Below are 27804 nucleotides of genomic sequence, written 5' to 3' on the forward strand. Positions count from 1 at the left end.
ATTGCACTTTCTCTTTGCTTTATATTTTAAGCTATTTTTCCAATCATTTTCATTCCAATTCCTGACCTAAGTAACAAGTCCAGTATTCACACTATATACATATATATATACACATATATATATATATATATATATATATATATATATATATATATATATTATACACAGAGGACTAGTCGATTTTTTTAATTCAGCATGATGTAGCATCTGCAATTAAATATCGTAAATGTAATGATGTTAATATTGACAAGAAATATTATTGTACCAATGATAGAAAACGATACACTCTGTAAAAAACGTACACAAAAAACGTGTCTTTAAATAGTACTGGTAATTGATTCCTGACCGTTGAACGCTTCTGCGGAAGTGGATATCGGAGGATATAATTCTGCGAGGATATCGAAGAAGACTTCAATGCGTTCCAATCTGCTGTAGGCGCGTTTGAAGAGGTATTCGCACAAGTATCCCACGATGTGATCGGATTTAGTTTCGTATCTCGGGATATTTCCCCGAACCTCTCTCCAAACGCGCTCCATGCACTGAGTGTGCACGTCTGTAAATTAGAAAAATACATTATAGTATTACGTATAACCAGGGACGGAGACTTCCTTATGGAGCTTTCCACACCCAGAGATTCCGTGGATGTGGAATTCCACACCCTGAATTTGGGGTATTTAAAAAAAAAATTTTTTTAAAATAATTATCTAAAAGAGCTAGTTCTTGCATGATTGTATCGAGATAAAATTTAAAGAAAAATATTTATATTTGTAAAGAGAAAATACGAAGAAAAATTAAATATAGAGGTAGAAATATATTTTCGACGTATAACAGAAGAGATAAAATATTTGTGTTATTACGTACCTCTCCCCTCCCCCCCCCCGCTTAGATAAGATACTCCACATCCAGAAAATTCAAAAGTCTCCATCCCTGCATATAACACAGTGAAACATTAGAATATATTAACAATTTTAAACATCTCTCACCATTCTCAGGCTTGACCAACTTGTAAGAATGGTCGACTGTTAACTGCCGGACGTCTTCATTGTTTAAAAAAACATGCAGCTTCCAACAATTGAACACGACAGTAGTTCCTGGCAATATTCATTCTTTGATACAGGCCAGGAGTGCCTGTTCCGTCCGCTCTTGCACCGGGGCGATAAAAATCTTCTTAGATTCGCGCTCAAATCCTCCGAAAACCCAATTACTTTGAATAAACCGGCTGTAATTGTACTTTCGTCGGCCAATTTTTGCCTCGTCAATCTCCACCGTGCGACCCGGGCCGCCGAGCTTCTGGCTATGCTCTGCGGTCCAGATCACGCAGACCTGTAAGTGGTAGAATATTAACACTTTAGACACACGTATTAATCACTGTATATCTTTCTTGTGTACCCCAGTAGACGAAAATGGATCAAAATATATATATTTTTTTAATTGAAATGGATTGAAATTTTCTAAACTATGGATTGACATGGATTGATGGCCTTTATAGAAATGCATTCATTTTCACGAAGGCCAATCCATTTCAATTAATTTTAATTCATATATGATTTGCAATTTTAATCCATTTCCGTTTAGTGGGACATTTGAGCTGATTATTAAAATATATTAGGATATAATTATATATATATACAGGGTGTTCATAAAGTATCGGACCCCTCCTCTATCTCAGAAAATACTAACTGGATTTCCTAAAAGTTTTGTATTTAAAGTTTTTTTATCCAGTTAGTATTTTCTGAGATAGAGGGGGGGGCGGGGGGGATCCGATACTTTATGAACACCCTGTATACCTCTCGGCAAAAATTGAACCAGTGGACAAGACTGGGCAACGACACGCCAGTTTCGTCCAGCGCGTTGTCCTGACGCGGATGCGGGAACATCAGAAAACATGCTATTATTCTGCATATTGTACCCATGTCGAGATGACTGTTGCGGAACCAGCTCGCTGTACCAGTTTGTTTCAAGCTGCACTGTCTGGAGACGCGTTTCTTGCGCGCATCGTTCGCGAGGTACCGTTTTCCGCATTTGTACGACAATGTTTCCTTATTAATTTCAACATCGTTACCACATCGATGGCACTTAATCGCGGACGACAGGACCCCGTGTTGAATTAAAAAATCTACCAACTTCTCCCTGTCGTGTACGAGGGACGCGAATTCAAATAAGCCCAGCGAATAGGCCATCGTTCGCGACCGGCTCGTCGAGAATTGTCAGGAAAATAAGTATACAATCGTTGCCGGCACCCTATATTCAACCTTATCATTTTGCCGCTGCTAAAATTGAATGCGCTTGCAGGGCGATGTAGGGTCGACTGAGGTTATGCTGGGTCTTCCTTCCGCCGAATTCTCAATCTATGGGTCTACCGGGCTCCCGCACACAGGACGCGACAATGCCGACAATACGCGACGGCGGTGTCAGCCAATCGGCTTACGATTTGTCCACGAGCGAAAGAACGATTGGCTTACCGCCGTCGCATCTCGACGCGTTCTGTGTGCGCAAAAGCCGAGTTTAATATCCCGTCACGTGGCCTTCTAGCGGAGCTGGAGAAGGTTTCTGAACGCAGCTTGACAAGTGGAACAACGCATCCCCTCCCCCCGACATGCGGCATCACATGTGATAAAAGGCGGGAAGAGATCAGCTCGATCAGCTGGATCGCCTGGATCAACAATAAAGTTGTCATGTGATGTTGATACCCGCGGAACGCCGTTTTCCAATCGTTTAGTTAATCAATTAATTTGTACATCGCGTGATCAACGTTGGATAACGCGATGGCTGACGAATATCCGGATCCAGACGAGGAGTTCGATTTTATTCATCAGGCGGACTATGAGGCTCTAAGAGAACTGGAAGATGGTAAACAGTATGATATTATATTGCGTGTTTCCCAATCGGAATTAAAGTAAAAAAAAAAAAGAGTTGAGACATAAATCGATAATTTGAAACCTCATAAACATTTCTCTTATATTCGATTATTTTTATTGCACCTTGTCAAATAAGTAATAAATAATTATTTTCAGCTGAAAGTGAACTGCTTGAGACGAGACAATTGTCGCAGCCTCGCCCTGGTTCTAGCGGAGCGTCTCGGCCAGCTAGCGAGAATAAACGTCAAGCAGATGTCGAAGTTTCTGCGCCTGTTAATCTTAATGAAGTCAACAACGTAGCTAGCGATAATAGAAAACGCAATTATGAAGATTTGTATGGCAACAGTACACCTAGCACGAGTAAAAAATGCAGTTACAAAGACTTACATGACGACAGTACACCTAGCACGAGTAAAAAACGCAGTTACAAAGATTTACATGACGAACAGTACACCTAGCACGAGTAGAAAATGCAGTTACAAAGACTTACATGACGACAGTACACCTAGCACGAGTAAAAAACGCAGCTCTGAAGATTTGCATGATGATAGCACACCTGGCACGAGTAAAAACCGCAATTGCGACGAATTGTTTGGTGACATCTCTGATTTGTTGGACACGAATTTCCCAGGTACGGCACTCAATTGTAATATAAAAATAACTAAGGTGACTTAATTATTTTTGGGATAATTATTTAAAAATCTTCGCTCTTAGTTGACGGCGACATTGTGGAAGAACCGAGAGAGAAGAAGCTTCGGTGGGATCAACCTAAAGATATCATTAAGAAAATATTGAATGTAAGACAGTTGTTGCATGAACATAATGGACCCACGTCGGTGAAGCTGAGTCACAATAAGTGAGTGAATTAGTAATTTGATGATTTGCAATATAAATTATAATATTTGTAAATAATCCACTCAATATTTCTGTGTCTGATGCAGCAAGAAAAATTCCATTTCTCTACGAGTTCCACCGTGGAATTTTGTGGCTGTCACAAGGTCGTATGATTCTCAACGCTTGTACGTCAGAGTCAGGAATTTGCAGAGTGATATCAAGCAGTCCAAAGGGCCGATTGCTAATCTGTCTTCGACGCCTTATAAACAATTGAAACTCCAGGCCGAAGAAATTGTACGTATATTCGTCAATTTTCCTTCAGATTACATTTTCATGCCGCAACATTAACGTGACGTGTCCTTATTACAGATGGCTAAAAAACGGGAGTTATCGAGTCAGCCGTCAGCCGATGTGACAACGAAGAACGTGATGAACGATGAATTGTGGGTCGATAAGTATCGGCCTCGATCGTATGTAGAGCTACTGTCGGACGAAACTGTTAACAGACAATTCTTACATTGGCTGAAACTTTGGGACAAAGTGGTATTTAATCGAAACCCCACGAAGCCAAAGAGAAAGCAGCAGCCTTTGTTTGGAAAGAGAAATAACGTTGACGACGAGAAAGAGATCGAGGAAGTGGATAGCAAAGGATATCCGATAAAGAAGGTAGCCTTGCTCAGCGGTCCACCTGGATTGGGTAAAACGACTCTGGCACACATAGCAGCCAGACACGCCGGTTACAACGTTGTGGAAGTCAATGCGAGTGACGAAAGGACTCCGGATGCGTTTAGGTAATGCACGAGACTCGCATTGGCGATACGCTCGAAAGTTACAGTATTGTATTTTCGTTTAGACAGATTCTCCTCGCGTCAACGGAAATGAGGGCCGTGATGGGCGCCGATCCCCGTCCGAATTGTTTAATCTTCGACGAGATCGACGGTGCACCGGCCGCGTCCATCGAACTTCTGTTAAAGTTCATTCAAGGCAAACTAATGCCGAAGAATAAAAAGGGAAAGAAACAAAACGTGGAGAAAACGTCCGATGGCTCTACGCGTCCTATAGTGTGCATTTGTAATGAACTGTATGCTCCGTCGTTAAGGTAATTTTAATTCTAAAGTCGTCTAAAATGACATAATAAAAAAAAAATCTTCGTAATGCTCGAATTAAAAGAACGATTAATATTCTAATTGTATCGTGTCTGTTTTGTATTTATATAGAGCTCTAAGGGCCGTCGCCGTAATAATTCCCGTACCGGAAGTAAGTCCTTTAAGATTGGCAGAACGCCTGATGGAGTTGGCAAGAAAGGAGAAGTTAAACGTGGACTTCGGCGATCTCGTAAAAGTAGCGGAAAGATCCGGCTGTGATGTTCGAACTTGCATTGGGGCGTTACAATATATGGGCAGCACCAATTTGAGAGATAATTTATCTCTAGGCCTGAAAGATACTCGTAAGAATTTGTTTGATTCGTGGAAAAGTATACTAACGATTCCTATGAACCGAGAAGGGGTACTTCCTATTTCCGAAAGGATTCACAATATTTTGAGGACTGTGCAAAATGGTAATTTCGTAAAACTTACTGTTTTACGCATTTTAATGCAATAATTGACAATTTTCTGTATCAAGAATTTTAACGTATTTTCTATAAGTGTTTATTTATTCATTTAGGTGAAATGGAAAAATTGGCACAAGGAATATTTCACAATTATCCTGAAGTTTGTGACCGGAAGCTTGATAACGTACCCATGTCTCTGGAATGGTTTCAATTCTATGATTCAGTAACGTCGCTCGTTGCACACAAGCAGATTTGGTCGCTTATGCCCTACACGAATTATGGATTTATTGCGTGGCATTTGCATCTTGCACGAATACAGAAAATGAAATTATCATATCCCACAATTAACAGCGAAGTCAGTATTACATGCCAAGAGGAAATTCTAGTTTAAAAAATATACTTAACTTGAAATTTTCGCGTATTTTCTTTTTTAATAATCTTTCTCTTAAAAATTGAGGGAGAAAGATCTGAATGATTTATGTACATATATATTTTTTAAATTTTGTATTATATATATAAACTTTTTATAAATGTATATATAATTTAAATTTTGTATATAAATGTTGACAGTTTTTCCAAATGTTTAATATATTATTCTCGTTATTTTTTTTTTTAGATATTTCAAAAATCAGCGAAGAACACCGGTATTTTAACGGCGATACGAAAAGTGTGCGGACATGACGTTTTTACTCTGACTATCGACGTCGCTGGTTTTATGTCGGACATCCTAGCGCCCAGATTGCGCACAGTTCCGTCTCATTTGTATTCGCCAAAAGAGAAGTCTGACCTCGCCAGAATAATAAACGTGATGCTGGATTTCGGTTTGTCGTTCGTGCAAGAGAAGAATCCTCAGGGAGGATATATCTACAATTTAGATCCGTATGTGACAACGATATCTAACAAATAACACTCGTTTTCATTTAAAATAATGCACAAATGCATTCTTGTTTTTTTTTTTTTTTTTTAGTAATATCTTGGAAGTTGGCGTTTTTCCTGATTGCAAGGCGCATCGAAATCTGACGTACGCGGTACAGCAGATAATCGCGCAGGAGTTGGAGGTCGAACGTTTGAAGCGCGCGAGCATTTTAACGGGGCTCGGTGGAGTCAACTCGGAGATTCCGGCGAATCCAAAAAAGCCAGAAACTACAGAAAATATTCAGAATAGATCTTCCAATCTTCCGAATAATAAGAATAATACGAAACAATCTACAAACGAAGAAAAGAAGCCTTTAAAAGAAATAGTAAGTTTCACGCGCTTTTTCATATTTTATCAGTCAGTTTCTTTATACTTCAACAATTTCAGGTGTACAAAGACTTTTTCGGAAATATCATTACGAGTGAGAAGCAGAATAAAGCGGTGAATCGTATATCCCCGAAGTCACAGAAAAATTACTCCCTGATGCAGAACATTTTAACGAAACACGGAATATGGTACAAATATAAAGAAGGTTGCAACAACGCCGTTCGCCGGAGTGTGTTTATGAAGAAATTTTTATAAATAGACGGACTTAATTACAAACTGCAAGTACGACTGTATTTTTGTGGCTTCATAGCTTTCAAGAATGTGTGTAATACATGTTCTGTATTCTTTTGTTACCTTTTTGTTTTTTTTATGCATAGATGAATATAATTTGTATCTATTTATAAAATACACATTTTACAAAAAAATTTATTTTTCAATTTCTTAGCGCAAACGGTTATTTGATAAATCATGATATAACAAAAGCGTACACAATCGTTTGATAAAACAAATCCTTTTGGAGAATCCAATTTTATTCTACATTTGTAATTTTATAAATAGACATTTTTTTATGTATTATGTATAATTATGTATTTCTGCTTAAGATCAATTCAGATTTATTAAAAAGTAAAAATTTCCATGTAGGTAGACTTTTTATTTACGTTTAGCAAGTCATAAGCGAGTGCAATGATAGTGCTGAATGCTGATTAGTGTTCTATGTGTGTGTGATGAATAGTTTGTATCTATTTATAAAATACATATTTTACAAAAAAATTTATTTTTCAATTTCCTAGCGCAAACGACTAGTTGATAAATCATGAAATGACAAAATCATACACAATCGTTTGATAAAACAAATCTTTTTGGAGCATCCAATTTTATTCTACATTTGTAATTTTATAAATAGACGTTTTTTATGTATTACGTATAATTATATATTTCTGCTTAAGATCAATTCAGATTTATTAAAAAGTAAAAATTTCCATATAGGTAGACTTTTTATTTACGTTTAGCAAGTCATAAGACGAGTGCAATGATAGCGCTGAATGCTGATTAGTGTTCTATGTGTGTGTATATAACATGTGAGTGTCATGTCAGACTTCGCTTTAACCGCTTTAACGTCGTGTTTGATATGGCAATTTTTCAATTGCCATTTATCAGAATAGATATAAAACAAGTAGAGGGCGTGATTCCGTGCCGATAACGACATTTGGACGTTATCCTGCCAATTATTTTGGCCAATTTTAAGTAAAAAGCAACGTAATAATGGTAGATCGGTCATTTATAACCTATTTCTAACCGTTGAATTTATTCCTTCCATTTTCGTATATTTATTTTGTTCGTCGTTTAATTGTGTTATATTCAGTATTTTCATATATATTTTTCTGCATTTTTAAATATTTTTAATTATTAATGAATTTCATTTTTTTTTCTATTTAAACGTGCAATGTTTTGTTTTGTTTAGTTCCACTAACATTTCAGATTTGCGATAAAAATAACAGGTTGTTTTATATTTAGGAGGAGAAAAGAGACGTACCATCGACACTAAGGAAGTTCCTAGCGGTTGATGCTTATTTGACCAACGTTTTTGTGAATTGGGCAGAACAAGTATTACTTTTGAAACGATTGAAGGCGTATCACAAAACCTTAGATGTAAGAATTATTTCATTTTGAATTTCATTTTGTTGATTCAATGAACGACAATAATACATGAGCTTGTATACGTATATTCCTTTTACTATTATTTTTCACTATTATATTTTCAGATATCGTGTCACAGCATAGCATGGCTGGCAACTAATCTCATGTTGGTCTGGGTTTTTAACAATTCAAATTTGTATCAGATGCAAGTTAATCTTTTTATAGGTATACATCCAAAACAAAGCTAACGACACATTGTCGCTCTTTCAGAATTATGTTAAAAGACATGACTTATTTCAGGACTGGTGCTCGACATTATTCTAGTAGCAGTGCTAAAAGCGATAACGAGAAGGAGACGACCTACAACCGACGGCAGCCTCGCGCCTGAAAAAGATTCCTTTCCGTCCGGCCATGCGGCACGCGCAGCATTTATCACATATTTTTTTCTCAATCTGTGGCCTGTACCTCTGATATGTGTGCCGTTCTTGCTGGCGTGGACCTTTGCAGTATGCGTGTCCAAACTTTTGATGCGAAAACATCACATGGTCGACATTTGGGCGGGGATAGCTCTCGGTATGTTCCAAGGCTTGCTAATAGGATACATGTATTTGGAACAGGAGACTTGCGCGCGTCTAGTTTGGTGGATCACGGATGAAAAAATATCCGGAGCCGAGTATGATGTTTGATATAGATTTCCTATGCAAGAAAATAATTCACTTTCTTTCTCTTATTTTTATCTCAGTTGTTGAGTTTATACGATTATATCGGGTGCGTAGTTAATATTAATTTTATCAAAATATTTTTATGTGATATAAATGTAAAATATAAATATTTTATGACTTTTATGTGATACGTAAGTGAATATACATATATAATGCTGCGCGCGCACGCGTGTGTACACATATGGCTCAATTTATTTGCGTAAAAGCAAAAGAAAGAACAAAAAAACACCGATATAAAAACTAGATGCCACATTATTTTTTATAACATATGTATTAAAAATTGAAGTAAATATTTTTTCAACTTCCATTTATTTCCTTCTTGGATTAACAAAAATGCATTCCATATACCCTCAACGTATCCCGTAATCCTTGTTTCCTTTTTCGTAACTATAAGCACGTATACGCTTTACACGCTTTTGTGTACGGATTATATATAAAATTCTGGTTGAAATAACAGATGTGAATATTCAATTTTTCCCAAGCTTATGCTATAACCCTTTATATTAGCCAGTGACTACATCATACATTACGTGCGGGCGGGTATAACGACTCGCGAGTTACGTTAACATTCAGCGCTGACAGTGACGGTAGATTAGAGCGAATAATTTATATCGATACAGACCATTTTGTGCTATCGATCCACGTCTTTAACTGTAGTCCTTATAATCTCTGTAGAATGTCCCGCTACTTGGATTATATATCCTGAAAGTTTAATGAGCATCTCTTGATGTCTATATATATATATATATATATATATACACATGATAAACTGTGGCGATATTGATACGATTTCACACAGAAACAGTCTTCAATTAATAGCGCATACATTTGCCAAGATATACTGTACGTGGTCCTATTTTAAGTCTACTCATACGTTCCTAATATATGTGATATACCTAATTGTCATGCGTGTTTCTAGGGTGACTACACGAATTCGCGTACAGTACAAGCGATTTTATTTTTTTTTTTCTATGCATTACGTGCATGTATGTTTCAGCAATCGATCTGTCAATCAGTTGTCAAAAGTTCAAAGAAAATACTGCGGGGAAAGCTACGCGCTATTCGTTTCGTTTTTTTTTTTCGTTACTAAATACAAATAGATATAAAGTATTTTAATTAATACGCAACTTACAAAATTATTACTAGATGTGAAAAATTATATACCGCAGAATTACAGGAAAACATCATAGACATACACTGCATACACACATACACATACAACGCGCACGTAAAACAATCAAATATAGTAATGTAAGTTTTACAAGAAAGAGGACTGTAATAAAGACTTGTATTCCAAAACGATCCATAGAAAATTCCTCAACGTCGCATAGTTCATACATATTTTTGTATTGATAATTTAATGGTGACATCAAATATTCTTCGTTCACACAAAGAGCTTAACTTGTTAAGTGAAAATATAACGACAAACATATATAACGAATATATGTTCATATAAATAAATAATCACGCGTAGACAAGACGTGCGTGTAGTATAATTTTTTCTAACGCAAATACAAAGTTATTTGTGTAGTTCGTTTACCTGCGGCTTTGTACAGTTTATACAGTCAATAAAAAACATCTGTGGTAACTTATATTGTCTATCTCAAAAGCAAAAAACCTTTATGCTATTGAGATATTTTCGACAGAATATTCTAAAATTCTTCGCAATGTTTTATATTCATGAGTAGACAGTATTCATTCCGGTAAGCTTTTTATTATGTGCGCATGATACATTATACTTCTTAATTTCATTTTTGAACAGAGATATGAATATATAATTAATAATTATATTGTATATAATTCCTGATGGAAAACATTGTCATATTTTTAAGAATTTTTCATATTCTAAATTTATGAAAATTAAAAAAATACCTTAAACCTCTTCAGATTTTATAAGTTTTCTTTGAAAATTATGGAACGAAATATCTTAGAATATTTCCGAGAATTTGATATATTTGATATATAATTATTAATACAGTGCTTGTGTTGATAGAGTGGACTAAACTGAGCAGAAAAAGTCCTGTATCCCATTTTGCGATTTTCGTGATAATGAGATAATAATTAATATGGATCCGCGAATAAGCATGAGGAGAGAGATAGCCCAGTTTCACATGCGTTCATGGTTGCTAGAAGCAAGGCGAGATGTTTGGAAGTGTGCTCAATAAACAGCACAATTTATATATTACGCGCTGCTTCTATATTGTACCACTCGCCCTGTTGGCCCACTCTGTATAAAAGAATTCTAGAAGAGACGTGTGTATAAAGACTTTCTCAGTATTTCTGAAAAGTGTTTCATTTGTATAAAAAATCTGAGAGATTTTTTAAAAAGTTACAAAATTATATAGAAATTGTGAAAAACTCTCAAATTTATATAGAAAAATTATATGAAGAGCTCTAAGAAAAATTTTCACTAGAGATATAGTATATCTAATTCATTCGTCTTATATGCACTTACAACAAATTCTGACACATGCCTAAATCAATGAAACAAATGTGGATTATTTACTTTACAAAAACAATTTCTGAATTTTCAAACATAAATTAAGATGTAGGATTTTTTTTCTTAATTTCTAATAGCTCTATTTTAAATTTTTTAGATTCCTTCTCTGCAAGAGATTTATTTTTTATATCAAAGTAACAAAACTAACAAAGCGACAAAATAAAAAATTTTAAATATTTAACACAATTCTTTAACGTAAACATTGATTTGCTTAATTAATACTTTTGCAAATTCTGTATTTACGATACATCGCTACAGTCTTATAAACAAAAAGAATTAGAGAGAAACGCTTCTACTATATTAGATATATAAAAAGAAATATAAAAAAATATATAAATTTAAAATCGTCTATCGCAGTGCTTCAACTGTGAGTTAGCGACTATTTTTCCCTCCTAGATTTATTATTATTAATTCTATCTACGTAAATAGGAAAGGAAAATCAAGTTTAGCGTTAACCCAGGTCTGATCCGCTCCTAAGCTTCCCGGGGGAAAAAAAAGCAACGAGGAAGATAATTACGTATCAGCCAGATCGTTTCACCATAAGGGTGAATGGTAGAACTTAAGATCCAAGTGGCCGTGTTGATTGGTGCCGGTGGCCACTTCCTGGCCGCACGACGGCGACGGTTTCACGTTCTTCTCCGTTTTCTCGGGCTCCAGCAGGACAGGGACGAAGGGCTTGGTTTGATTATCCGGCACGACGGGCGTCGGGACGGTGTTCATCTCGAGGCTACGCTGCTTCTGCTCCTCCTCGGAGTAGAGGCTCAGGGAACGCGGCCGCTCCAGTTTCAACGGTGGAGGCGGCGACGCGTCGCTGCGGCTGTCGCCTTCGTCTTCTTCTCTCTTATTGATGATATGAGCTTCTTCTTCCTCTCTTTTATGATGGCTTGGTCTGCGGCTGTCGTCATTGCTGAAAAATCAACTCGCCCGTCAAGTTATGACAGGTGACAAGCAAGCAAGCAATATGCAGTCGGCAGCGATATGCAATCACAATACGTCTTTCTCTGTCTTGTCAGTCTCGCGTTCGCGCAAATCTGTCGCGAGCGTCTTCGTGCCAAGGATCTCGTTTCCATAGACACTGGATAACGTAAGGTAAAAGAATATAAAGTCGCGAGATGAGGAATTTATAAAAATATAAAAAAAATGCTGGATTTTTTATTATAGTTATAAATCAAAAGAGATAATTGAAAGATCAAGAAGAAAAAAAAGTACAGATGGAATACTTGCGTAACACTACAGTTTTCTTTCTCTTAATTCTAAAAATCAATTTCTTGGAATTAAATACATTTTAACTCTTTGAAGCAGAGATTTCACACACACACACAAATGTAACATTTTAAGCAAATAAACAATTTCACATAGTAACGCGAAATTAAAACATCAAAATAGATTTACTTTTAAATAATTGTTTGAGATTAATCGTTTGAGATTGATAGTCTATCGAAATCTTATGAACGACGCAATTTTAAAATGTAGTAAATGTTGTAATTCTTATATACAATAATATATACAAAAGTCCATTTCGTACAACTGTATGCGTAGTTAACAATAAGCATGCTTCGCTCATACTGATGAACATTAAAAAACATTAGAAAATCGCACAATTTCAGCAAACATAAATTATATAACGAAATATAATGTTATGTATAGAATATTGTCCACTTTGACAAAAAAAATTGATCAAACGGAACGACAGAATACAATTTTTATTGCCCTTATTCAAAGAAATATCTAGTTTTGCAAATTACATATGTAACTAAAAGTATATATAGTTGACCCGATCATTACGATTATTTGATTAGTATTAACGGAATTTACTCTTTTACAAATGCATAATTTGATCAATTATTTTGATAAATAAATAAAAATGGGACAATCGCCCTTTTCCCCCTCCTCAGTTTTATTTTTCATACTTGATACATTTAGGATTGCATCTTGAAACACTGACGCTTTACATTTAATAAAGTATCAAGTAAAGTTCAAAAAGAACTTTGATCTTTTTCACGTATGAAAGTTGGAAGATATCCAGATTCCTCTTTAGCTTAATTTACATCTCTTCGGTTAAAGGGAAAGTAAACGTGGCTATGTGCGCAGCGAGTTAGCAAATGAAACTTTATTAACTCATATGTAAGTGCTAATAATTACAAACTTATAAACTACAATTTACATAGAGCACGTCAAATAAATATAATGTACATATTCTTATACTCATAAATAATATAAATTAAGCTGGAATACTCATAAATTATGTAAATTAAGCTGGAATGTGCGTGCGTGCGTGCGTGTACACAAATATTGGCTTTTAAGTGTGTTAAAAAAAAAAGTGATTTGGAGTATTTGGACACATTTCTCCTGAATTCTCTACATTTCGCTATCTCTTTCATTTCTCTTTTCGTATTTACACATTTTGCAATGTTATAAATATTCGTAATATAAAAATTCTCTAGCGCCTTTTTAAGGTTCTTTCTATTATACATCACTATTATTATTATTTAAATTATAATTATTACTGTATGCGAGCCATTACGTGTAATATTTGTGGTATTATTAATATATAACATATGTTGACAAATCATTGATTATTGTACAACTGTGCAATTAATTTAGTTCGTTTGTTTACGCATAAATATAAGTATTACAAATAATTCCTTTAAAAAGAATCAAACAACTTTAATGTAATTTGTTTACAGATTTTAAACACGAGCTCATCGCAAATCAGTTAATGTATCTGTGGCGAGTTAAAGAGATGTTGGATCCTAAATTCCAACCCGTACATTTTATTATAATTTAGTATTAAAAAGATAACGAACACAACATGTTAGTATTATCACAAGGTTATAATATAATATCAAGGTGAAAATGTATCTCTAATGTGTTGTATCGATAAATTATATATTTTCAATTTTATACTTTTTTCAAATTCTTCTCATATAAAACACAGACTTTTATTAACAAGTTTCAAATTTACGCAAACTAAAATCTGAAATTTGGGTATAACCGGACACCCGTAAGTAACCCAGACATATTAATTCATCTAAACATGTTCTGGCAAAAGGTAGCGTTTATGGATTCAATGTAAGAATAATATTTTGGCAAGCTCTCTCTCTCTCTTTCTGAGACAGAGACAGAGAACTAAGAATTATCGTTGTATGTCTAATTAATCTACTGACTAACTTTTCGATATTGCAGATAATAAAATTAAATCGACAATCGATTAACGCACGACATTGCCACAACAAATTATTCGAAGCGTCTTGGATTATTTAAAATGTTTCAGATGTATTGAGCACACACACTCTTAGTAAGATTTTTGAAGCTTCGGTGACTGTTAAAAGGAGAAAGATATGTGTGTGTTTACAGTGCAACAATGCGAAAATAAATATAAATGCAGGCAACACATACTTTTATAATTTTTCTCTCACAGTTCCGCTATTTAAAATTAATAAATTTAAACATCGTTATTTCCATGCTGAGTATCATTTTGCTCTTTACGGCTAAAAATTTCTCACTCGGAGTTTCTTAAAGATTAAATTTTTTTATTGCACAACCATGAGAGAATAGCCGTCCAAGATATCACAACCAAAAGATATTGCACATAATAATACTTTCCATGTGCAACACTATTATTACGCACAACAGTCTTCAATTAAATATTAAGGAAGATTAGAAGGCAAGCAACAATTTGCAAGCTCGGATTGGATCACTTCAACACTGCGTGAATTTTACTCACCCGGTATGCTCGGCTGATTGACCAAGCATCGCTGTGTTATGGATTATCTAAAAGAAAGCGTCAATATGTATGATTAGTCATGCTACGCTACGTGTTACGAAGTTAAAAGAAATAATGAAAGCCTAAGAGAGATAATGAAGATTGTATGATTAATTTCCAAATACGTATTAATACTAGATTTGAATGGAGAAAATTTCCCAAATATCGTTTTGCGATAAGAAATTCTTTTACGCTTGATTTCGTTTGCAATTAGAAAGGTAGAAATTAGAAATGTTAAATATTTTCTGTATAGAACTGCTTCACGTATACATTTTTAGCAACGATTAAAAATTTTGAATATTATTTCTTTATATACAATTAAAAAATAATACTCTATATTATTATTCCACATTTAGAGATACACATTTAAGCTTTACAAATATTAAAATCTGGTGATTTTAGTTATGTTCCAGATGCATACAATTTCTGTTTTCTTTCTCTCTCTCTCTCTCTCTCTCTCTCTCTCTCTCTCTCTCTCTCTTTCCTCTGTCTTCCATAATACATACAATTTAACATATTTAACACACTTTTATGTATAATTACTCATATGATACGCTCGCCGGGACTGATTAAATTAAAACGTGAACAATTTGTAAAGGGTTTTCAGCTACTTCTCTACGTTGTTGTACTCACATTTGCCATGGAACAGGGCGGTCGTGCCGCGGCGTATCTACCAAATGAGCTACGTGAAACGGACGCCACGTACGGTACACCGTTGAGACTGAAAAGCGATATATCATTTTCTTCCGTATTACAACCGCAAACCGTTTAAGACTCGCATCTGTCGCTTCGTAGTTCGACTTGACGCACCTACCTAGCACCGTTTCTCCCGTTATTGTCGTTGTTGTTAGCTGACGTACCGTCGTCCAAACTCATTCTTGGAGGTAAGCTGTATCTGTTGCTCCTCACGTCTCGACTCTCTGCAAATGCGAAAACGATGGCAGATGAGAAATACACGTACGGAATTTCTACAAACGCAAAGACAAATTTTTCTTTAAATCTATACTTGTAATTATTTTTACGTACGTTCAACGTTTTCAAATTTCAAATTTCAGATATTTCATTAGAAGTTCCTTCAATAACCGCAGTAGATGTAAATAATTAAATCTATTTTTCACATCTATTATTTTATTTAGTGGCAACTTAAAAAGTGAAAAACTGGAAAATTAATTAAATATTTCAAAAATTTTAACAAATTACTTTCGAAACATACTTTTCATTATATCTTTCTAACAGTATATAAATTCGTTTTCCTATATACGCTTCCCGTCCTTTCTTCCTCCACTTTATTATCCTACAAACTTACACGATTCTCTTATCTATTTTTAATATCATTCATCAGCTTGCGATAGCATTCCCTTTTTCATATTTAATGTTCCATTTTCTAGTGTATAAAACACTCATCGATTTCTCGAGAGATACCATCAACTAAATTAGAGCGAATTGTGCATAATCAACGTAAAATGTGAGTCAAATAACGGCTAGGGACGGAGCTCGATCGATCGTAGATATAATCAAGGCACATGAATTGTCCTTAGCGTGGCATTGGCCGCGATTTTGAGCCTCCCCGAGCGCGCCATCGCCGATTTAGGACACGGAGAAACTCGATGCGAATGCCTCGCCTCGTAGGGCGATCCGACCTTCAGAACCAGATCGACAATGTCTGACCTTGCATCTGTATAGATAGACACCTTGAAAATCCGCGAGAAAGACACGAGAACTCCGATCGGAATCACGGAAGAAAGAATTATTGAGAATCGATCATTTCGGGAAAGAGCGTGAGTCACGGAAAGTAAAAACTTTCAGATGAATAAAGAATGTACAATATCGTCTTTTTTCATATTTCATATCCATCATTATTAAACTCAGCGTCCCAGAATAATCTCGTTTTCGTGCGTTGATCTCGCTGTGCGGAATTATAATGGCATGTAATATCGTTTATCGTCTCGCTGAAACGCACGAAAAGAATGATCGGCACACAGTTTTTGCGAGGCAGTCGACGAGTTTCGATAAGATCTGAGATTTATCTTTAATCGCGTATATCACTGCAATTTATCTTTCGCCGAAAAACAACTGCCTCGTGTCGCTTTACTACAAGAGAAACGAAGTATATTACACGCCGTTCTTTATAATATATATCGAAGATTATTATATATATTCATTTTTATTTTTTATTTTAAGTATAATTTTATTTTGATATAATCTGTCTTACTGCTTCCTATAGCATAATTCTCATCGACAAAACGCTGGGGTCTTCCTCGACCCCACCCTACTATTGTAAGGTTAATGAAGGATTCCCCCGATTCGCATCCCTTCTTTCCTTTACTTATCCCACGCTCCACGCTTCACATCCTTGATTATCCGTAATCACGAAGGCGGAATAATCACGAGAATCGTGTTCTTATAAATGAATACAAACGTATAAAACTATAATAAGAATTGACCGCAGACAGAATTATTACAATTGGTTCGATATTCTTTTGCAAGACTTTTTATCACAGATATTTGTAATATAAAAAGAAGATCGTACGAAACACGCACAGAAATACAAATTATTATCTTTACATTTTTCCAAAATTTGTCACATAATTAAAAAAAAATGCACGCAGAAGTATTAATTACGTACCGTCATTGAAGAATCCTTCGAAAACGACGAATTTATTATTTTGTGGGATAATCTTCGAGAGTCCATAGTATTTTCGTAGAAAAGCCAAGAATTTCTCCGATGGTCGATCAATTGCCAATTTCACTGGCCTAAGGTTCTCCTCCTATAAATCAAAATATTTTTTATTAGAAGTAGATTAAAGACAAAAAATTATGCAATTTGTAATATACATATCTTTTTTGAAAAGCAACTAATGTTTTCTTCACACCAAGTGATTCATTTCAATTTCTGTACAAGAAAGAATTAAGGTACAATTACCAAAAAATGAATTTACGAAATATTTTATATTTTACGTCGAAATGTGTTACAATAAAATATAAAATATTTCGAATACTTTTAATTTTTTTATAACTCTAACTTTTTTAAATACTTTTATATTCAAAATAACTAGAAGACATAAAAGAAATCATGTAGTACATTTTAAAAAATGGTGATAGCTTTTACGTGATTTTGAAAAATTAATTTTACTTATTTCCTCCTTCAAATAATATAATTCACATAATTATTGTCTAAAATATTTTCCGCTACAATTACAATTAAGACATTCAAGGTGACCAATTAAAATTATGTAAAAATTAAAATACTCTGTATATATATTTATATACGTGCACGCTTCTCTTATTGTTAATAATATTAGCATAACTCGCAATAGCATTTCGCAAGAAACTTTTAAACGCTCAAGTTTTGATTGATCAATAGGACATACGTATGCACATATACCTATATATACGACCGTGGAAGAATGCAGCAGCGTAAATATGATTCACTTTCATAAGGTCAGGCCGCCGCGTTGCCGCATGCCGATTTTAATCGCGTTTAATCGCAAAACCAAGTTTCTAATATTAGTCATTTCATATAAAAGAGGCATGATTAGAAGAAAAAAAAAACGCCAGTCAGTACACCACTTAAATAGAAAACCGACGAACCGTGCCGAAACAAACGGACTCGACGGGTTCAGTCACCTTGCGAGAGTTGCGAGTTACCTTCGAGCGTAACACACCCGCCTCCCTCCGTGTACCGTGTACCACGATATAATGACCCCTTGTCACGCGTCTATGTAAGATCGGTCACGTTTTACGATATCTTGTATTTCGACCGCGCGACTCGCGAGAAAGTCGCGGTGACCACGAAATGGCCCGAGCATTATAAAAATTGCAGCCGCGCGAGAGGCAAGAAAGTGTGCGCCCAGCCGTTCGGAGCGAGCGCGTTTTCACGAAATTTCAGATGGTATCAAAACTATAACGATGGCATAACATCGCGTTTCTAGGCATCTTTTTCTTGTGCAATAAAATTGTTTCATTGCCTCTTTAATGTGTATGCTATAAAAATGTATTACTCTTTAATATAATGTATAAGACACCGCGCTGTGCAACCGCAAGAAGTTTTATCATGGTTTTTGTTGGCGAAGAAACTAGAATCGATTTCTACTATGATCAGAAATTATCTGTTGCATGTATCTCACAAGTTGATGGCATACAACGTGTTGGATACGCAAATAATTATGACGTCGTACTTTCGAATGAGTCACAGCGTGAGGTGTGAGTGAAGGGATATAAACGCGTATAAACGTATACGCGAGTTTAGTCGAGTTTCAAGTTTTATTCCATTCAGTTGTTCCAATCGAATGCACGTTATTTGTGGTGAAATTCTAGCAAGACTTTTTTAGCACGGTTAAGCATGACGATACACGAGCATTACTTTGTGACTGTGCGCATTTCATCTTAGTTTTCGCTGTAACCAATTATTTTGGATTACAAGCAAAAAAAAAGCCGTAAAACTCACCGTAAAAATCAATCAAAATTTAATTTGAAATCTTATTTTCTATCGTAAAACATATTAATAGGTATACAACCTGTATAATTAATTTTTTAATAAACGCTTGTGAAATACTCTGTAATTTTTTCAAAGTTCTTCGTGCAGGGAGAGAGATATAAAAATTTTTACTTAAATACCCAATTTTAATTTAAATCTCTGTAAAAGCAATGTGAAAAAATAATTTAATTATTATTTTTATGAATTCTAGACGATGAAGATTCGATGTTAAACAACTGGTAAACATATCATTTATAGAAAATTAAATTTATATTTATTACGAATCTTATTATGTACAAAAAAATCTGGTGTTCTAGACAAGCTTCTGTCGAGTAAAAAAATAAGGAATGACCGTCTTCTTTCGTTACAGTTCTCTGCACTTGTCTTCACGTGACACCGATTTCAGGGTTTTGAGACCTCGAGCGGAACGAAAAGCGGAGACACAGAATTCTCCGTTTTTCTCTTTGTTATGCACGTACATATACTACAAAAATTACTTCGCACTGAAATTTTCTTTTAAAAGTAATTATTTATCTTAATTTTTGCAAGTTACTACTATTTATTAATTTGTGTAGATGCGTTTATCGTGTATTTTACTTAAATAATATAAATCACCAATCTATATTATAGATTATATAAATTGTATATATTATATATACACACATATACAATCTATATTTAAATCTATTTTCTGCAATTAACAAAAAAAATTAATAAAAAATATTTTGCATTTATTAACAAATTGTAGTTATTTTTAAATAATTTCTACCCAAGCATATTGCACATTTTATACACACGTAATAAAATTCATTGTTTTAAACAACATATACTTATACAATAATACTAATAATACTAAAGTATCGATGATACATTAGTAATAATATCAACTAAATAAATATTACCAGTGTATTAAATATAATACGTTTTTCTCAGTATCATTACACGTATGTAGCTGCGATTGCAACGGTCAAGCTTTTGTTTCGCACGAAGGCTTAACGATCTAAATCGTGATCGCGCGCGCGACGCCTTCTGCTCCCGTGCAGGAAGTAATTATGCCTTGTACCGGCGCATCGAAGATTTGTCTTCGAGCGAGGAAGTTCGGGTATCGTATAGCGGAAGCTTCTCTCTTCACGTGAGAACGGCCCGTTTCTCGCGGTCTCATTAACATACAATTATCGAGAGAGAATACTACAACAATTAAATCGGCAAACACTATCTTGAAAACAATAATACGGCAATATTTAATTATATTTTACGTAATAAAACAATTAATCACAACTTAACAATGTAGAGATAAAAAATTACGATAATCTCGTGCAATAATTAAATTCTAAATTGCTCCTCAGCTCCTGTGTTCAATTATTCATTAACATTCTCTTGCGTGAAATATCATTCAGACTTGTAATCAGAGGTACTTTCTTTCTCTGGATCTCAAGAAGAGAATTAAAAGTGTACATTTTATTAGGTTTAATTTCTTTTTCGTAATTTTTTATTCAACTAATTTTACCAGTCGATTATTATTGATCAGAATTCGTTAATTGTATACGTCGATTTAAGTTTATCCGTGGGCGTTTCCTCGTCGGCGGAGATAATCCAAGGCTAATTGTAAGCACAATTTAAGATTCGAGAATGAACGTGCGTGCGGTGAACTTACAGATAACATGTGCTGATAGAGAGTATTGCCCAGGCCCATACGCTGTCGCGACTCGTGCACGTAGAAATCCAGGATGCATCTCGCCTGCAGCTGATAATGCTCTCCCATTTCGTCGAATAGAAACAAATTCTTCGATCCCGTTTTCAGTAATCCCACTACGCTACCGAGTCCGCTGCAAAGTCAAGCGTAATATGTGCTATATTATGCGAATGAATCACAGTCTCCCGCGAGACGACTTCGGAGGACATTATATATACATATGTTACGTCGTCACAGTATCGTAATAATCGACAAGTGATGCGTAATACTATCTATGTATGGTCTGACGTGTCTCACAGCGTTTCCATCGGAGGAACAATTGTTCTTTATTTATGAGCGTTTGAAAAACACAGGGGTTTTTTAACATTTAGTTTCGGAGCGGAAAATAGAGCGCAGATTCTATCGTTAAGTGCAAGTTGACTTTGATATCAAACAATTTCAATTTAGAGCTTGATCAGAATGTAATGTTACAATCTTAAAAACTGTAATGGAAATATTTGTTTTTATTATTTTTTTATATTATAATTTTGAATATTAATCGCCAGAAATTGTTTTAAAACCTATTAGAAACTTTAAAAACTGATTGGGAGTTAAAGATCAATCAAGATTATATATCAAAATTTTGAACACGGTGTTGTCTGTATAACACAGGCGATAGCATAGATCTCAAATAATCATTCAAATAACAGATATCATATCTCAAGTGAATCTATCTAAATGAAGAGAAAAGCTTACTTGTTCGCCTGATTATCTACAAGCAAATAAATCGTATGATCTGTGTCCCGCAGTTTAAGGGCGCTAGTGATGGGCTTGTTCAGTCCTTGAGCCCTCGCCGATGCCTCGCCCATATCGTCCAATATTCTGCTCAGCAGTCTTTGACATTCGCTGAAAAAAAAAAGAGATATTTATTAGATATCTGCATTTATATTACCTTTGCGAGGCAACCAAATAAATCAGACACGGTTAAGTACAAAGTAATTCGTTATAATTATCAGATTTAGCTTATTTCTAAAGCTTATCCTAAATATATAAATTACCAAAAAGGTAACAAAAGGATGGATTGAGTGGATTGAGACAATTTTATTTCTGATTAAAATAATTTAAATGTAAAATATCAAAGATTGTTGAAAACACCTCTTAAAATACACGCAAGAGAAAAATAATATCTTAATCGAGCATCGCTGTTTTTTAAACACTACAACTGCATATATTACATACTTAGCGATTTATCGTTGAAATAGTACGAAACTGCAGTCACGTTCTACTTTTCTTGCTTCATCTTCACATTTTATACAAGCATTATTCTCGTAGCTCTATGCTAATTAATTTTCATCTAATGTTCCTGTGCCAAGTATTTAGGACAAAACGTTTTCAAAAACAAGCGAAAAGTAGTATGAATAAAGAGAAAGGGAGTATAGAAAAAAGTAGAAAGTACATCTATGAGGAGAAAGTATCTAGATAAATTTTTATGTCAAAATTAATTCTTTTTACACTGGCTGGAGATAATCAAAAACTTTACTTTTACATACCGACTGGTATAATTTTTAACCATTAATATTAATAATGCATAAAACTGACTAAATTGATCTGAATAATAATATAAATTATTTATTGAATAGAAAGATATTGATTTGTAAGAAATAAGATGGAAAAATTTTTTATACATTCTATAATAATCAATATTAAATATTATAAAACAACATATACTGCAATTTGATATCCGATCACTTAGATTATACAAAATTACACGTTAGAAAATTACATTGGATGCGGTTATTTGCGCCGCTCTGATAAAAAAGATTCCTCATGTAATATATATTATTCGGTTACAACGGTGACCTGATTCAAGTTTTGGACACTCGCCAATCGGCTTTTGTGATATAGATCGAGTTAATTTATTCTATCGGTATTATAGCTTCTCTTATGGTCATTATGCTACAGGCGCGGAGCGTGATGGATTGTATGGCGATGACGTGAGTAATCACCAAGTGTGGAAAGCTGCATTGCGAAATCTACAGCTCTTAATACATTTCGCGGAAGTATCTTACGTAAGAGCGCTGCCTAATTTTGAAAACTATTATTTAACTTTATAGCCCATTTTTTAGCTTTTAACAACTTTTTACGAAAGAATATCAAGACACTTTCTTTTCGTTGTTGTAAGTTATATGATATATATTTATTTAACTATATTAATTATTATACTATTTAATTATATTATTTTCTATTTATCAAATACAGTACAAAAAAATGTTCCCTAAAAAATATATAGATGCAGTATTCTAGTTATTTTATCTTTACTTAATTTTAATGCCGACTGATTCATCCCTTTAAAATGTCATTCAGTAGCGTTACTATGAATACAGTCATATCTGACATTGATGTCGGAAATATTGCACCGCTTTCATAAAAACGAAGGAGCAAGGTGATCAAGAAAATGAGATATCTATCAATCATCTTCACACTTCAAATGAATGCATTGAGATTATGCTCGCGCTTTTTGCTCCAATAGTTTTACCTTGTTATATTTAAAATTATTGATCGAGTAAAGAAATATTTTTAATTGTATTTAATACATATATATTTTATGGAAATTATTAATCATGTATAATAAGAGCAATTTTGTGCAAAAAGTATTAGTAGGACTCTCGAAATATTTCGAAGATAGTTGATTATACTTTAACAAGGTTATAAATTGCAGATAATAACATAGTTGCAATTTATATCACCTAATAACATAATAGGTTTGTATTTTTATTACTGGAACTTTCTTTCGTCCTAAATATTTCAAACATGTACTTTTATTTTAAATATATATACAACGAGTTGTACACTAATTTAATAACAAAAACAGATCTAATATAATATATTATCTATACAAAAATAATATTTTCTAATTGATAATAAGAGATAATAGATGAGTATAAGTAGTTACATATAACATAAAATGCTGCGAGAAAAACAATTTTGTAATTTTTTCTAATCAGAAATAATTAATAATTATGTAAGTGATAATAATTATAAATACTAATTTTAGCTGTAAAACAAACTTATCATTGCGTGATTCTAATTTATGAATTTGTTTTATTTTTAAATCAATGTAACTAATTTTAATGTATTTGCCGGCCCATTTCTTGTATATCGTAATTTTATACGTCATCATTTACGTTACAGTTAGTATTTTAGAAGTAAGTTTCTAGTTCATAAAACATAGAAATATAATTTATATAAAATTATCTGAGTTAATCTTACAGTTAGGTGCACCATGTATTTTATATCTTAATCACGCAATTAATAAAATCGCGCAGCCTCAAGATTATTTCCGGTACAAATGTGCAAATAAAAAGGAGAATCTGCTAAGGATGGTACTCTCCGCGTCTAATATCGAGATGATGACCCATTTAACCCATTTTGCAGCGCGCAAATGGCACTGTAATCATTGCATCAACCGCTCCTCCTGTCAAGGAGGACAGACAGCCGGAGACTGGGTTTTCCGTATAATAACCACATAACAAGGGGCAAATCTCTCACGGTGTGAGAAACCACTTCTCTGCCATTTCGTCATAGACTTCCGCGAGCGTCGCGAGTCACTGCCCAAGAATTCGATGGAGGTTGTTGCAAGTGAACCGAGTTCCTTGAACCGAGAATCTACGGTATATAAAAGCCCGTCTGTGTTCGACTTTACTGTTCGAAAATATTCATTTACTTCGCAATCCGCCAAGTTTCTTTCACGAGCCCATCTCACCGTTTGCTAGCTTTATTCGAACAGATATCGCATTAATTGCGTCGTTCAATGATAATATGGTAAATGATGCGAGAAATGTGTATTGTAGATACAAGTAGAATGATATAGTGTCAAAAATGTCAAATGACCACTATACAGCTCTGAAGAAGTAATTTATTACAGAAGTGAAAGTCACAGCAATACGAGTATCGTATCTTTGTGCCAGATGAATTGAACAAATGGAGTGAGGAATCTTATCTATAGACTTTATCGTAGAAAACGCGCTTGCGTAACATCGTAACCTAAATCTTAATTAACGGGATGACATAAAATTCCAGTACTCTCTGCGGCTTCTAAGTATTCCGCACTGACTCTCAATCAGTTAGGAAAACATTTCGCACTTTGCAGTCGTCAGGCAGGCATTTGAACACGCCTGCAGCATTCAGCAATCAAATATAATGGCAATACCGGTCTATATTTCTCGTTAACGTTCAAACTTAACTAAAGAAATATATATAATAAAGTTTTATAATCCATTTATATTTTTGAATCTTAACGCGACGAAACATCTTGATTTCTTTCAATTTTAAAAATAAAATTAAAATTTTAAAATTAAAATTTAAAATTAAAATTAAAATTTAAATGTTTGCTATCAATTCTGTTTACATTCTCGATTTTTTAAATTTGGATCTCATTAATTATACATAATCAAACTGATTATATTTGACGAGAATAAATGGATCTGGAATTTATAACATCAATCATCCCATATAAATTATCAAATATTTTATAAATCAACGAAGATCTTAACGTGACATACAATGAAATTTTACATTACTCGATCAAGAGACATGTAATGACTTGGTGTCGAATGTTTAAAATATATATTAAGTCCATAAATCGGTAACTGATGCATCGTACACAAAATAAAAAGATGTGACTCATTACACATACAATCGAGCAAGGATATTCATTATGAGCGAATGTATAATATTTGTACCGATTTTGTCTCTAAAATTTACTGGGCAGCAAAAGAAGATTTATTTACATATTTGCATTTCACTACGTGATATATTAAAATATAAATAACGCATAATAAGATATATTTTTTTTTATAACAGTTGTAAATCTCGCTACAAAAAATTTCAAGTTAAATAATAATAAATTAATTAACCGCTGCCACATTATTTATGCGAATTACTCAATAGGGATGATGTCATAGAAACGGATAAATCATTAAAAAAGAAAAAAAATGACCAATAACAATGAAACAACATAAATCGTGAGAAAAATATAATGATGATAAGACATCTCAGAAACAATGAGATAACATATATCAGAATTACGTTAGCAAGAAAATGTTGTTTTCCAGAAATTTATAGGCCATTTAAATTTAAATTACACTAAACGGCCGATATTCCATCTCATTAATACATAGCGAAAGTTTTGTGCCTGTATATGACCATTATATGTACGATCACCGAGGTAACCTTCGTACTACACAATGCTTTCATGTATATTGTCGCATTCTTTTCACTTTATGTGTTTCCTCCTTCTTTTCTACCAAACATACACGCGATCTTAAGTTAGTAAAAAAACGTCAGAATGTGACCTAGCAAAAGGAATTTGGCAAATGATTTATTTAAATAAAAAGCTGGTTTTTCAGCTTATTTCAATTATGATTTTATTCGATAATTGGAAAAACGTTATTTCGTTGATACTAAAGCTGAGATAATAATAATTGTCTTTTGAAATTGGCACCGAAAAAATAAAGATCTCTGTTACTTTCACGATCCAAACGGTCGATCAAGCGTACAACAAATGCCGGAATCTCATATATTACGGAGTACCGCGTAAAATTGTAATATGAATTATCGTTATGCAATGAAAAATTGTTTCTAAAAGAATTTATGTCATATGCATATTTTATGTATACATATATATATGAATAGGTGTACACACGCGCGCGTGCGCACGCGTGCACGTACACCTGTATAATATATAATACATTATATATGTGTATGTATATTTTACATCGGTATCCATTTGTACTTAATCATAAATTTACGTATACAAATAAATTTTATATCCATTTATACATCAATATACATACGCTTCACGTATCTCTACATTTATGACATAACAATTATTTAACAAATATAACCGATAAAATCACTCTCGGCGAAATCGCCCAGAACAGGCGCGAGTTTCGATGATGTATAAATGGACATTGCGTAGGTCCGATTAATAGTTCGAGGGAGCTATTTTAGGACCTCGGCCTCCGCGAGAGCATACTCACTTCAACTCCCGCCGATCGCCTTTGAAGTCTTCCGGCACCAGGTTGTGCGTGACCTTGTTGATCTTCCTGGGCAAGAGTTTATTTACGTTGAACTTGAACTCCATCTCGACGAGATGCGATAGGAAAGGGGGGGGGGAGGAGGAGATCGCGCCGCTGTCACCGTTGTCTTCGTGCCTTCCGCTTCCTCGTTCCCGTCGTTATCTCGCGCACCTCTTTCACGGTCCGCGTCCTATCCCGGTGGGCGCGATCGCGCGACCGTTTTCGCGACCCTGCGTCTCCAATCCAGGGCGACCGGCGGGGCTCGCCTTGAATATGGCCGTTGTTCGCGCACCCTTTCGCGGCAACTTCACTTCGCGTTGTTGATTGTCACGTGAACATCGATCGGTCCTTCTCTCTCTCTCTCTCTCTCTCTCTCTCTCTCTCTCTCTCTCTCTCTCTCTCTCTCTCTCTCTCTCTCTCTCTCTCTCTCTCTCTCTCTCTCTCTCTCTCTCTCTCTCTCTC

At 34.4% G+C, this 27804-nt stretch overlaps 4 protein-coding genes across 9 annotated transcripts; 2 read left to right on the forward strand and 2 right to left on the reverse strand.

Annotated features, from left to right (window-relative positions):
- Positions 1 to 147: 147 nt before the first annotated feature.
- Positions 148 to 2327, reverse strand: LOC105458165. 5 transcript variants are annotated; one of them, XR_975502.1, is made up of 4 exons: positions 1788 to 2327; positions 984 to 1323; positions 303 to 553; positions 169 to 207 (listed from the first exon to the last, which is right to left on the reverse strand). XR_975502.1 is itself a non-coding variant. In XM_011703264.1 (2 exons), the coding sequence occupies exons 1-2, from the start codon at positions 2178 to 2180 to the stop codon at positions 1102 to 1104; spliced, it is 615 nt and encodes a 204-aa protein (XP_011701566.1). In that variant the 5' UTR covers positions 2181 to 2327; the 3' UTR covers positions 868 to 1101. The 5 variants fall into 5 exon arrangements, 1 of the variants encoding a protein (XP_011701566.1); XR_975503.1 differs by having other exon boundaries at positions 193 to 207; positions 347 to 553; XR_975501.1 differs by having other exon boundaries at positions 148 to 553.
- A 149-nt stretch (positions 2328 to 2476) lies between these two features.
- Positions 2477 to 8069, forward strand: LOC105458167 (chromosome transmission fidelity protein 18 homolog). The gene is made up of 13 exons (XM_011703267.1): positions 2477 to 2850; positions 3015 to 3192; positions 3386 to 3489; positions 3573 to 3714; positions 3800 to 3986; positions 4062 to 4483; positions 4546 to 4791; positions 4910 to 5250; positions 5358 to 5599; positions 5861 to 6123; positions 6212 to 6485; positions 6548 to 6769; positions 8003 to 8069. The coding sequence occupies exons 1-12, from the start codon at positions 2766 to 2768 to the stop codon at positions 6740 to 6742; spliced, it is 2679 nt and encodes an 892-aa protein (XP_011701569.1). The 5' UTR covers positions 2477 to 2765; the 3' UTR covers positions 6743 to 6769; positions 8003 to 8069.
- On the forward strand, positions 7617 to 8811 carry LOC105458248 (presqualene diphosphate phosphatase-like). The gene is made up of 4 exons (XM_011703421.1): positions 7617 to 7661; positions 8003 to 8137; positions 8251 to 8350; positions 8426 to 8811. The coding sequence occupies exons 1-4, from the start codon at positions 7617 to 7619 to the stop codon at positions 8809 to 8811; spliced, it is 666 nt and encodes a 221-aa protein (XP_011701723.1).
- Positions 8812 to 11495: 2684 nt separating this feature from the next.
- On the reverse strand, positions 11496 to 27722 carry LOC105458166 (alpha-tubulin N-acetyltransferase-like). Of its 2 annotated transcripts, none has more exons than XM_011703266.1 (8): positions 27304 to 27722; positions 22019 to 22168; positions 21245 to 21416; positions 17740 to 17881; positions 15928 to 16033; positions 15747 to 15834; positions 15075 to 15121; positions 11496 to 12236 (listed from the first exon to the last, which is right to left on the reverse strand). In XM_011703266.1, exons 1-8 carry the CDS (start codon positions 27405 to 27407, stop codon positions 11882 to 11884), a joined length of 1164 nt encoding a protein of 387 aa, XP_011701568.1. In that variant the 5' UTR covers positions 27408 to 27722; the 3' UTR covers positions 11496 to 11881. The 2 variants fall into 2 exon arrangements, with proteins under 2 accessions (XP_011701568.1, XP_011701567.1); XM_011703265.1 differs by having other exon boundaries at positions 11496 to 12254.
- Positions 27723 to 27804: the final 82 nt, after the last annotated feature.

This window comes from Wasmannia auropunctata, unplaced genomic scaffold, assembly GCF_000956235.1.
Source record: "Wasmannia auropunctata unplaced genomic scaffold, wasmannia.A_1.0 LD334579.1, whole genome shotgun sequence".
Classification (NCBI taxonomy): Eukaryota; Metazoa; Arthropoda; class Insecta; order Hymenoptera; family Formicidae; genus Wasmannia; species Wasmannia auropunctata.